Source organism: Varanus komodoensis, unplaced genomic scaffold (genome assembly GCF_004798865.1).
Source record: "Varanus komodoensis strain SLA01 unplaced genomic scaffold, ASM479886v1 scaffold3, whole genome shotgun sequence".
In the NCBI taxonomy this organism is placed as follows: Eukaryota; Metazoa; Chordata; class Lepidosauria; order Squamata; family Varanidae; genus Varanus; species Varanus komodoensis.
Window position 1 is genome coordinate 3,770,732 of NW_025335761.1, and position 12,623 is coordinate 3,783,354.

The following is a 12,623-nucleotide window of genomic DNA, read 5'->3' on the forward strand; positions in this document are numbered from 1 at the left end:
ACCCTCTCCGAAACCCGATCCGCCAACCAACAGGACCTCCGTCTTGTATTTGATGCGCTTTGTGATTTTAGAGAAAATATTCCCTTAGCAGTAATAAAATATGGCAGGAACTTTTGATGTATGGTCAGCAATCAAATGTCACATGCCTTTAGGGTAATTCCATAAGTAACTGGGAAACTTACAGCATCAGAAATCTGTCTTCCTCCCACTGTATGTATCTTATTATCCCTATTTTCCCCTAAACTTTCTGCTTACTGTAACCTGAAAAGGCGAGTGACTGATTTCTGCTTTTATTGGAGGAAGGGGATTTGTAATTCAACAACATATGAGAAAGCCAGAAAAATTTGGATGCCTTAAGGTCATTGTCTACTTTAAGCCTGGACAGTAAATCAAGGATATTTATTTTACATGGCTTAATAATTTGGGGTATTTTAACCATGCAGCAGAACAAACCCTGCCCTGCTATTGTTAACCCAGTTTCAAAACCTAGTAATGGCTTCATCTTAGTAATCTGAACAGCATAAGGCCCCCAGGAGACATCACACAATGGCACACTTACCATTTACAGTTGAACAGATATACAAGATAATCCTTGAGATTATTCCAGTTCATGTGTCATAGACTATCAAAAGAAACAGTAAAAAGTATAGTAATAGTATCTCTCTTTTTTTGGTTTATTTTTAGACCTCAAATAAATGACATGTAATATATAAAATGTAATTTATAAAATTGCCATCCATTCAGTGAGCTTAGGAAGTGATCTTATGTTGGATGCCTAGCCTTCCAGACTCAGAGACTGATGGGCATCCCTTGCTGGGGGGCGGGAGGGGGGAGGGGGGAGGAGTACGGAGGCTTCTAGCTGCCAGCTTCATAGTGAAATGGAGAAGGTGGAAGCATCACTAGGATACACCATGTTTTTGCAGCTCTGGTCTCCTTCTTCAGAGACGAATGGAAAGAAACTATCAGTATGGCATTAAGAAAGTTCTGAGGGTACTACTGTAGGGCATTTTGGTCACTATTAGGACTCAACACTCTTTGTTCTGAAATTAATCCCTGGAAGGTGTTAAAAGGTCTCCTGAATTTTCCCCCACCCCATACATGGACAGAATAGAGGTGGTTTGGTGGTCAGCAGTTTTCCAGCTCCTTTGGCTTTGCCTAGCATCCCTGTATTTACATCTTTGCAAATGGCCGTGCTTTGTATAGAAAATACAAATTTTCTTGCTATGTATGATTCCAGTTAGCACTATATTATTGCAAAATTACTATTTCCCTATAGCAATAATGCAAGTATGTTTGAGTTTCAGTTTTACGGTATCATAAAAAGTATTCCTACTATGAAGATAAGGAATTAAATTACTGTATTAAGAGTTTTTGACAGTATGATTGTCCAAGAGGTTATTCTGCTAATAACTATTTGAAATGCTAGCATATTAACAGTACAAATTGGAAAAAAGGTTATTTTGAAACCATGTATCTTAATTTTTCCCCCCGCAGATGATATTAAAGTATCGGTAAATGACTTTATTATCAAGGCAACAGCAGTTACCCTCAAAGTAAGTAATCAGCTTTTAACAATGCATTTGTAGATGATGTTTTTCCTTGTTCAGTGATCACTATATCTATGCTAAATTATGCCTTATCTTAACTGAAGAGTAGTGTATTGAATTCTGTTCAACAAAATCAGCTCCCCATTTTCTGTACTTCTTAACTATATGGTGGTCTCAAAGGTAGCTCCTTAGTCTCTCTTTAGACATTTTATCATTGTCATGTTGTGTCTGCTGTTCTTTCTGTACTAGTCAAGCTATTATATCCCTGCTAGGAACATGGCTTAACCACTAAGCTCATTAAGGACATCAGAAGCCACTGTAACTACCAAACAGTAAATTTAAGAAGAAATATTTCCCATAGGTATCATCCTTGCTTTTTTTTACCAGCTGGAACATTAATTGGCAATCTGAACTACACTTTGAAGTAAAGTTTAGAAAATTTCAACATGTTCTAGCATCGCTGGTTCTTGCACCCTTAGAACAGAATTAGGGTAAAGTAATAAAAAAAACAACCCTGAAACATATATGCTAAAATGTTGCTAAACCCTTTCCAAAGGCAATTTCCTGTAAAGCATGTTGTAGCATTTTAATTTGAATGTGATTCAGTGGAGTGATGTAGGGTTTTGTCCTGGATGTCATCCAAGTATGTGAGAGATTCAGACTCTGGGTTCAGTTCTACATCTGTCCAGGATCACCTGTCTATTGTCAGGAAGAAACATCAGGTCATTAGCCCTCATCCAGTTCATTATTGTGCCCATTATCTTTTTCTCTTCTTCTAAGGTTCATAGGAATTAGTTAATACTGTGTTCTTGCTGTGAATATCTTTTTCCTTAGAGGAAGCAAAAAGTATTCTTTTCTAAATTTTACTTTAATTTCTGTTAACATTATTCTAGGCTATCTAGTTCTTCATATCCATCTTATTAAATTCATCTAAATGTATATGTGATTGTTTTATTTAGCCTTCTTGCACATCCATATATCTAATGCATTAAAAAACCTGGACATTAAGTTTGATTTGCTATATTTTTTTTCTTTTTAGCTGTTCATAAAATCTAGGCTGATATTTCTGACACATCAGTGATGCTTATTTTTTGCTTTTATTTGGTATTTTAAAGAATTTAGCTTCACAGCTAGTTCACAAACTAAACTATATATAGAGTAGTAGCAATATTGGTATAGAGGTGCAGTTGCTGACAGAAGGGGTGGCATTTTTTTTCAGTGGCCCTTCTATCAAAATATTTAATTTTGCTGTGCTTGCAATTATCAACTTAAATCTAGGTTGCATGTACATAGCTGGGCCAGAATCCAGCAGGGCGCATCTACCCTTGCTCCGTCATCACTTCTGGTGCATGTGTAGCCACTACTTTTCATGCAGTGTCATTTTAGAGTTTCTGAGGCAACCCAAAAAGTAAGTGCTTCTTTAGATTCTGCTCAGACTTGAAGGCAGTGTCTCTAGATACTGTTTCACCAAAATACAGACCCAAATGTGGAATTGTATGCGCTATTCAATCATCTCTATTCCCTTCTTGACGGCAATAGCATCAGAAATAGTTTGAATCCCAATCTGGAAAGTGGGACTTTGAGTCGAAGTGATGGCTTTAAGAGGAGAAGAGAGGCCATGTGGTGAACCTGCTTCTCTTTCCTGATTTCATTGGAACATATGAATGCTTTCCAATCCTTTCAAGATTTAAAAGTCAGCTTGTGCAGCTACAGGCAGGAACTCTTCAGAAAAAGTCAAAATATAAGTGCATTGGACAAGCATAAGCCAATGTTCAAATGTTTTTGGGATTCCTGAATGCAGGTTGTTAGCATGAAAGTAAAACTTGCTGCATCAGCGGAAATGTGCAACACCCAGTGACTGCAGTAGACACTCTGATGCTCCTTCACCTTTGCACATCAGAGAATGCGCTCTGCAGGCAATCAGTAGAGCCCCACATTATGCACAACAGTATTTTTCATTCTGAAATAGCATAACTCTTCCTTGACACCTGCAGCTTTGATCTCTTTAGTGTATTCTCAAGATAAAGCTCTTGGGACAGCTTTTTATTGTAGAAATAGCATAGACTTCTGCATGTGGCTTTGCTGGATTTAAAATTGAATAATCCAGTGCTTAGGTAATTACTCATTCTCTTTTTCTGAAATAATAGACAGTACCTTGAAGAAATAGTTAAATTTGGTGCTATTTACTCTTTGTAATTTGCTCTATGGGGAAAGTGCTCTTTCATTCCATTTGTCCTACAAATTTATTACTAAATTTATCGAGGAGTCACATGTTGATCATATCTCATTACTCTGTTATTTCAATTCTGTGTCCCATCTTACTACTCTGTATTATGGCGAAACCTTGGGAGAGTTGATATGTGATAGCACCTGTTCTGATTTCATCTGGAATATTCATGATTCTGAATTTGAGAAAGGATATTGTCAGAATATAAGCCGTAGGAAATCAGTTTCTATAAACACATCCCACTGAATGCAAGTATTCTTCTGTTCTGATGAAGCACACAGTCATGGAGGTACGGTGTTATCTTTCCTTCACAGTTAATTTGCTTCCTTCCCAGGCCTCTTTTTCTCTTGAGACTAATTCGATCTGATACACTTTGGGCTGCAATCTAGAAAACCACATTTCTAGGAGAGCTTCTGATTTTGAACATCTGCCTTCATGCCGCATAGCAATCTGCTCTGATTTGTCCTGTTTCTATTTTGCTTTTCTACAGATTGTCACTCAAGGCAGCTTATTATCAAACGCCAGTATACACAATGTCAATAATAATACTGAAGTCATAAAAGCAAATAATCACCAAGACAGCAGGGGGCAAATTGCATACACACACACACACACACACACACACAATTGACACCCATTAAAAACTTAACCAAACAAAAAGACTCCTGGTTTTCTTGAAATTAAGAGCCTAAGAGAGACATCCCTGAGGTATAGTTACAAATCTAGTCTCTGATTTTATTTGAAGCAAACCTTTCTTAAATTTGACCATAAGGCTGATGCAGAAAATGTACCTTAAAATACAGTCAGGTCAGGCTTCAATGTTTTAAAAATCAGAACCTGGTACAACATTTAATTGTGTCCAGAATTAATTGACAGTGAGTAGCTAGCACCAGTGATTAACTTCCAGCTTCATTCATTCACATTTACAGGCTGCCTGTAACTGCCAAAAGGCCTTCCTAGGCAGCTTACAACATATTAAACACATATACCCCTATTAAATCCCTTAAATTTTAAAAACATCAATACAATAACAATATATGTAAAAAAAGGCCACAGCATTCGTAAGGGCTAAGTATTAAACTTTTTTTTAAAGATATGTCTTCACCTGGCACCAAAAAGAAAAGAGAGACAGTGCCAGGTGGATTTCCCTTGGAAGGAGGTTCCAGAGATGGGTAGCAGCAGTGGAAAAGGCACTTTGCCTAATTGCCACCCCTCTCATGTCCCTGAGTTGTGGCTCTCGCAGAAGGGCCTCCTGAGCTGATCTTAGAGGGTGGGAAGGTATATTCGGGTTGTAGAGGGTCCTTTGTCCTCACCACAACCTGCACACATGGCCCTGAGACATGATGAGGTTAGTATAGTGTTAGATTAATCAGATTGCTCTGGGACAAAAAGCAGCTGGGGTAGAAGTCATGTTTGGTCTACTTTCTATTATAGGATAGACCAAGGAATACTTCTCACCTGCTACTCTAATCCATCAGGAGGACTTTGGTACTGTCTAGAATAGGCAAATGCCTGTCTTCCCATTCTTCTAGATCTTTAATGATCGCCATCGTTGCCTAAGAACCCCATCTGATGCTGGATCTGCCAACTATCAAGATCTTTTCTTACATAGATTGATTTTCAGTACTTTAGCCCATCATAGCCTTCAGATACATGCTGTCTTCAATCAAATCTTCCAATTATTTGATTGACTAGGAAAAATGCTATCTCTTGGTGATAATAATCTAATATTCCAATATTAAACCTGTGGGTTAGGGTACTGAAACTAAAGATTTTCAAGCCCACCATTTCCCTTCCCACTGTAACTCCCACAAACTAAAGATTGGGGTCTCTTCCAAGCAGCATTCAGTGTAATCTGAGGAACTGCAGATGAAAGAGAAAATTGGGAGTGTGTATGTAGAGGCATGCTGAAGGCATGCATGGGTTTAACTGGATCATTATGTGGGGTCAATCAGGTAGATATTATAAATTGAGTTCCACATTGAATATACTATTTAGAATGTTCCAGTTTCAAACGAGCTCTCTTAACTTGAGGGTGAATGAGGGTGAATCCTGGTGAGAGAGAGGTGCTGAAGGTGGCTGGGTCATAGGTTTGAGTAATTGGTCAGTTACCTGTCCCATGTGGGGTTGCACTTCCACTGAAGAAACAGGTATGTGACTTGTCACCGGAGGCTCATGTGGCTTTGTTGGCCAGAAGTGGCTTTTAGTACCTTCTGTGGGTTCTTCAGCTACATCTATTTCTAGAACCTAGTACTTTAGACACCATGGTATGAATGTTAACCATAATTAATATTGGGAGCTCCTTGGGTCTGATCTGAAAGTCGCAGCTACTATGCAGCTGACAGACCTCTTTTTGACAGATTTTTCATACCCACGCTAATATAATTGTACTAGCGGCCAGTAAGCTGCTGGGTCAGGTTTAATGTTTTGCAGTTAGGACATAAGGTCAAGCAATTTGGGTCCGGATTCCATTAGTGATTGAGTCCCCCTTTATTTTCCTGCCTGGTCCTTGCAGTCTTCAGAAGGAGTGCTCCCAGCAGTGCCACATGTTCTGGAGGTTTGCTTCAAAAGTAAGAGAACATTTTGGGTTGCCACAGCTCCCCTCTGGAACATGTTCACTATTGACATTAGATGAGCATCTTGAGTTGTAGAGCTCTGCTTAACACCACATCTTCATGCAGGTTTTCCTTGACATGTGATCCAACCAGTATACGTTTATAGTTTTACTCTCTTCCTGTGATTATTTTAGTGTAATTGATGGTTATATTTTATTGGTTATATTTTATAGGTTATATTTCATTGGTTATATTAGCATTGTTAACTGCTTTCCGGTTATATTGTCATTTTCATTGGAAAATGGTATATCAACCTGTGTAATGTAATAATAATAAATAATGAGGAAATTATTGATAAAAGTTGAGAACAAGAAGTCAGAAAAAATAGCAGGAAGTTTTCAAACAAATGAATAGCAACCTTCTGATTGGAATGCTATTATTCGGTTAGAGACTGAAATAAGAACAAGAAAGAACTTTACCTGGATAGATTGTGCTTAATCTGATTGCTTTAAGATTTAGCTACAAAGCTATTATTACTAAATTAACACTCAGATGGTAATTTTAAAATATCATATTTTAATCCTGAAATTAATGAGTTTCAAATTCATCAAATCTTGCATTTGGTTCTAAGACAGATGGTATGGGTGTGAAATATATGATTCCATTTTTTTCCCTCCTGGTGAACGAAGAAGAAACAGCACTTCTCAATGATGGGGGCAGAAGTAATTCAGTAACAACCCAGAAACTCTGTGTGTGTGTGTCAACCCTTCTGACTTTTTACAACTATAAAATTTCTATGTCTGCTGTATATATTCACACTTTGGGACTAATTATGTATGGATGGATGCTAGCTAATAAGATATATCTAGATTTAGATTCATGTGACAAAATTTTATTATTAACCTTGTTTTGCTTAAGGCAAACATTTTCCCATATGTGAATGCCTCCATCACCACCAATTCTGAAGTTCCCTTTTATTTAGTAATTGGTTGCACCATTATTCTTTTAACAGCTGTGCCTTCCTCCATTTCTTCTTCCAGCAAATGCCAGATGTGAATGTGACTTGGGATGGAGAGGGCCCCCGGCAGCTGCAGTCTATAGATATTTCTGTTGCAGTGGCAACAGACCGAGGTCTCATTACACCAATCATAAAAGATGCTGCAGCAAAAGGTATTCAGGAAATTTCTGCTTCTGCAAAGGTAGGTCTCCACATACATGGCATCTTTTAGCACAGAATAGCACTTAGGTATAAAACCAGATGTATGGTTTCCTCCCCAGAAAACACACAATTTCTTTTAGAAATGCTTTAAAGCTGCTTCATTGTTGGATGCAAGACATCTGTGGTAACGTCCCATTCCACAGGAGTTACTGTGTCTTGTTTCCTGGCTTGTATTCAGGGATTTTAAGTAAGGTTAAAGTCAACAAATAGGTTTTGTTTCTTGAGTAAGTTTATCTAAAGTTCCCAAGAGAGGGATTAATTTTGAGTACTGTTGCAGAAATTAGGGACTGTACATTTTATTCCTTTCCTGTTAAGGTAGCTCAGAATTATAATAATTCCCATAGTTTAAACAGGAGCCTGAGGCTGTGATAAAGAAGCTTACCTGTGAACACCTAGTGAGTTCATTGGAGTGGTGGGATTTGAACCAGGTAATTTTCTATTTGTACCTGTTAGCTACTGTGCTGTACTAGCTTCATAAAAACTCAGAGGAAAAAAATAATTAAAAAAACCCTCTCCAGATTCTTGAAGATAGCAGACCCAAATGGAAAGGATTCTATGTTTTGTTTTAGTTGTGGAGAAAGCCTTCAGTCTGGAAGAAGTGTCCGCTTAGGTCCCAATAACTAAATCAGTAAAACAACTTCATACATTGGAAGCTTTGTTCTGTTACCCTGGAAGTATCACTGATTTGGGCAAATTGAGAAAATATAACTGGAGACTTTTAGTTAAGGGCCCATGCTGCTGAACACACTAAAAATCTGACCACTACAGGCTAGCCTAAGAACATAAGGAAAGTCATGGAGGATGAGACTAGTGGTTCATCTTGTCCATCATTCTGTTCACACATAGCAAACCAGCTGCTCACAGGATCCCTTAAGAAGTTCTGCATAGTTCCCCAGCAACTGGTATATGTAAACATACTGCTTCTGATATCAGAGGCATATAGCCATCTAGACTAGCAGCTATTGATAACTTTCTCTTCTATCAATTTGTTCAGTCCCCTTCAAAACTGTCCAAATTCCTGGCTATCATGACTTCTCGTGGCAGTGAAGTCCATACTTAATTATGCAATTTGTTCAGAAGTATTTCGTTTTATTTGTCCCATATCTCCCATCAAGCAGCTTTGTGGGGTGACACTGGGCTCTAGTGTTATAGGAAAGGGAGGAAAATGTCTCCCTATCTTTTTTTCCAAGCACTATGCATAGTTATGAACATCCCTGCTATTTTTCCCCTTACCTTTTCTAAGCTAAACAATCTCATTTGTTGTAACTGTTCCTTAGAGGAGAGTTGCTCCAATCCCTTGATCATTTAGTTGCCCTTCTGTGCACTTTTTCCAACTCTGTCGTATCTTGAACTGTGCACACTCTTCTAAGTGCAGCTGTACCAAAGATTTGTATACGGGGAGTGAATTAAACTTATCATGGAGTTTGTGTAACTCAGAATCTTCTTTTCCTGAACTGCTAGGCACTGGAGTACCAACTGGTTCCATTCATGGTTGTTTGGCTGCTGCCATTCTGTGTTCTGCTACTACAACCACTTTGGTCTCCTATTGACTTTTGGCAATAGTCCTCCTACTTTTCAGAGAATGAGAAACTCCAAACTTTCATTGCTTCCAGACAAGCCCTGATATTTCTTATATATGTTTAGAGACTGAGTGCAGCACTGTTCTGTCTCTTTCTGCCTTGCTTAGCAGAACCTGGCCACGTAGATTGTCTCTTCAGAGATCTCCTGTGACCTGTTACCTATCACAGATCTGCTCACTGAGCATTGCTTACGGAGACTCAATTTCAGGAGCAAGATACTTGACTTTAAAGACAAGTATGTAAGGCAGAACTTTGGAAGATAAGGAGCCACAGGTGAAATTCTAGCTGCAAAAGCTCTTTATAAAGTTGGCAGGGGAAACTGGCTACTTTGGCAGAATTAATTGAAACCCAAATAAGATCTGATCAAATTTAGAACTAAATGTTTTTTATGATATGTTGAAATATTGATACCCATGATTATGGATTACAGATTCGGAACTGGAAGTTCAAGGTATGGAGAGGTTTTGATCTGGTGTGAATTCTAAATTGGATTGGAATGTCATGTAAAAACAATAGTTCTGTAAAATAATGTTTTTACATTTTTAAAATTTCAAATAAAAGTCAATGGAGCTCAGAGATATTAAGCTCTGCATGTTCACCAACGAATGCATCACAAGTATGATGACTTCCTTATTAAATGGTTGAACTTTTTGAAGAACTGGAAAGTGTTATTTTGTTCTGGCATTCATTTTTCCTCTTCACATATTTTTCTCCTATCATAGTACAACATATTTTTTCTTTTCCACTTTGATAAACAATTCATACTGTTGCACTTTTGTATTAAACTTTGTATGTGTTATTTTGACTCAAGAGGACTCTGGTATGTTCATATCCATCATTTATAAAAGGCTATTGGATTAGAATTTAAAGTGTTACAGATTTCTGTTGCTATAGGGCAGAAGCCAAGTCATTTTAACGGTAATACATAGCAGGAAATAGACGTGTATAGTAAGAGAAGTATTAATCTCCAAATACTTACCGGGAAAGTATTTTTTCATAGAGATAATGGATGGATTGCAGAAAACTGAAACTTCCTCTCTAACAATGAGCTCTGATTTTCATATCTTTAGCAGAATTTTAATCCCTTCTTAATACCACTGGGGCATCCTTTACCATTAGATATATTTCTAAAATAAAAAGTACATTAGTCCCACTCTGGTTGTGTACATTTGTCAAGATAAATATTTTGTGTTGATCATAAGTCTGTATGATCCCTCTAAATATTTCCATGACCTGAATATATCGAGAGTCTAAGACTGTTCAATAACACCGTCCAGTTATGCACTAAGATGCTTTGTGCTTTGGCACAGTGGACTGTTAGTACAATAAATCAGTATTTATGTATGTTAGTGTAAATTTGCTTTGCAGTGTTATTTTTTATCAGAGCAGAGGTGAGTAGTAATCGGTATGTGGTTTTCTACATCAAAAGTTCATATTTTGGCAGTCTGTTCAGCATGTCTGAAGCAATTCTGAGGCGAGCAGGTTTTAGCACTGGAGCCATCAGGTCCCCAGACAAACTCTCTAAGGGCATGCAGACAAGTTTTGCACCCTCTGCTGAAGCAAGTGGTACTTTGCAAATCTGGGGAAGCTTTACTGTCTCTACTATGCTTTACTGTCTCTATTCGAAATTCTTTCAACCCCAGGGCCAGATTCCATTTTGGAAAAGCTTGGGTACGGGACTGCTTTCTAGTGGTGGAGAGGGGCAAAGGAAAAAGGTGGCGGGGGGGGGCAGAAAACCTGCAATTAAACCTCATAAAAGGCATTTCAAGTTTTTAGAATTGGAGCAAAACTGCACAAGAGATGGGAAACCACCAAATAATTAGGGATTGGGCACGTGATTTTCTGGGGAACTCTGGAGAATCAGATTGGGAACTCGGGGAGTCTGATTTGACCTCCAGACTTGCAGTTCCACCTCCCTGATGTAGAGATGTCTTTAAAGGACATCCCAGAAGGAGCTGCCCAAACTATTAGCTTGTAGGGTTTTCTTACTTGGAAGACTACTTTTGACTTGGTTTCAGATGCATTGACTACTCACTTGTGGCCCCACTTTTCACTGAGGGAATGCAGCTCTCAACTTTGAAAAGGTTCCCATTCCTATCATAGGAACTACATGGCTCTCTGAAACAGAGACTTGAGGTCTGGAAATTTGGGAGCTTTACCAGGAATTGCACCCTTGCTCCAAGAAAAACTGGTCAGCTGTGAATATATGAAAATGATCATTTTTATGGGTTTTGTTGCTTCCCAAAGGAAATGAATTGACAATGCTTTATCCCCACCTTTCACATTCCAGGACCTACATGTTCCTTTGACATTTAGTTTGAAAACAGTTGGGTGGAATTTCCTAGCAATAACAGGCATTTAGGGCTATTTGTTTAATTTTCCTTAAAAAAATCATTATGTGAATTGCCAACTGACATCATATTTAATGATATCGAAGAAATTGTTCTTGGAGTCCATGGATGGTAGACAGAGCAGTGCTCACTACTGAATAACCAAACGCTTTTCATAGGGCAAAATATTGATCTGGGGTAATTATACAGCATGCTATGGAGATTTAGACTAGCTAATTCATGAATGACCATGGACATTTCTCTGCTACACCCAATACTTCTGTTTCCAAATTGGATGCCTGTCCTAAGAATACTCAAATTTATGAGGCAAACTGTCACCAAGTGCAGCTGCTGTCTAGGATCATTGAGAACTCTTTCCGATATGATCAAGTTCTAAAAGAAATATTTGTAGAAGCAAAATGTGTTTATGAACATCATTTTTATATTTTGGTTTTGAAGGTCACATATTTAAAACTTGTGTTTCCATTTTACTTTCTTAGGCTCTAGCAAAGAAAGCAAGAGATGGAAAGTTGTTACCACAAGAATATCAAGGAGGATCTTTTAGGTATTTAAAAGATATTTTAATTACTAATATTACTAGTACCGAAAGAGATTTTTCTGCAAAATATTTATGTCCTAGTATATTGTCAAGTCTACAAGCAAAGCACTGAACTCGGATTCTCTAAACATTTTATAATTTTAAGGTGCATTCTAGTCAAGTTTAGTATTGTGCCTTTGACTCTTTTCAGATATTCCTATAGATGAGTACATTAGATTTCTTTTTCTCTTGTGGCATGAAGATTTTCTCTGCCTTAGCTTCTCCATACGGGTCCAATAATGCATTTCTAATTTCCATTTCACCCTTCCTGCTGTTTGGCAGGCATCCTGACAGACTAGTTTTTGATTTCTTGTTCAGGTTCCTTGAATCTTTCTGGCTAAAGCTTTGTTTGTAGTTCAGGTTTTTTACAATTATTTTCTAAACTTGAAAAACTGCTTTGGGTGTGTGGAAGGCAACATACAAAGCCACACAGCTAAAATGGCTATGTAAGAGTTATTTTAAGTAGGACCCTGTGTCATTTATACTGGGGTAGGGAATCACTAGCATTGGAATAAGAGATGTTCACAACTAAACTGAGTTGTATTTGTTCTTAATTTCTCTAGCTAC

The 12,623-nt window shown here is 37.9% G+C and overlaps 1 protein-coding gene across 2 annotated transcripts in view; it reads left to right on the plus strand.

Annotated features, from left to right (window-relative positions):
* Nucleotides 1–12,623, plus strand: part of PDHX (pyruvate dehydrogenase complex component X) — a 53,289-nt gene that overhangs the window by 38,273 nt on the left and 2,393 nt on the right. For both annotated transcript variants that reach the window (XM_044436630.1, XM_044436629.1), the window contains exons 8-10: nt 1,495–1,553; nt 7,370–7,528; nt 11,959–12,023. In XM_044436630.1, the coding sequence (XP_044292565.1) occupies nt 1,495–1,553; nt 7,370–7,528; nt 11,959–12,023 (283 nt within the window). The remainder of the gene's footprint in view (nt 1–1,494; nt 1,554–7,369; nt 7,529–11,958; nt 12,024–12,623) is intronic.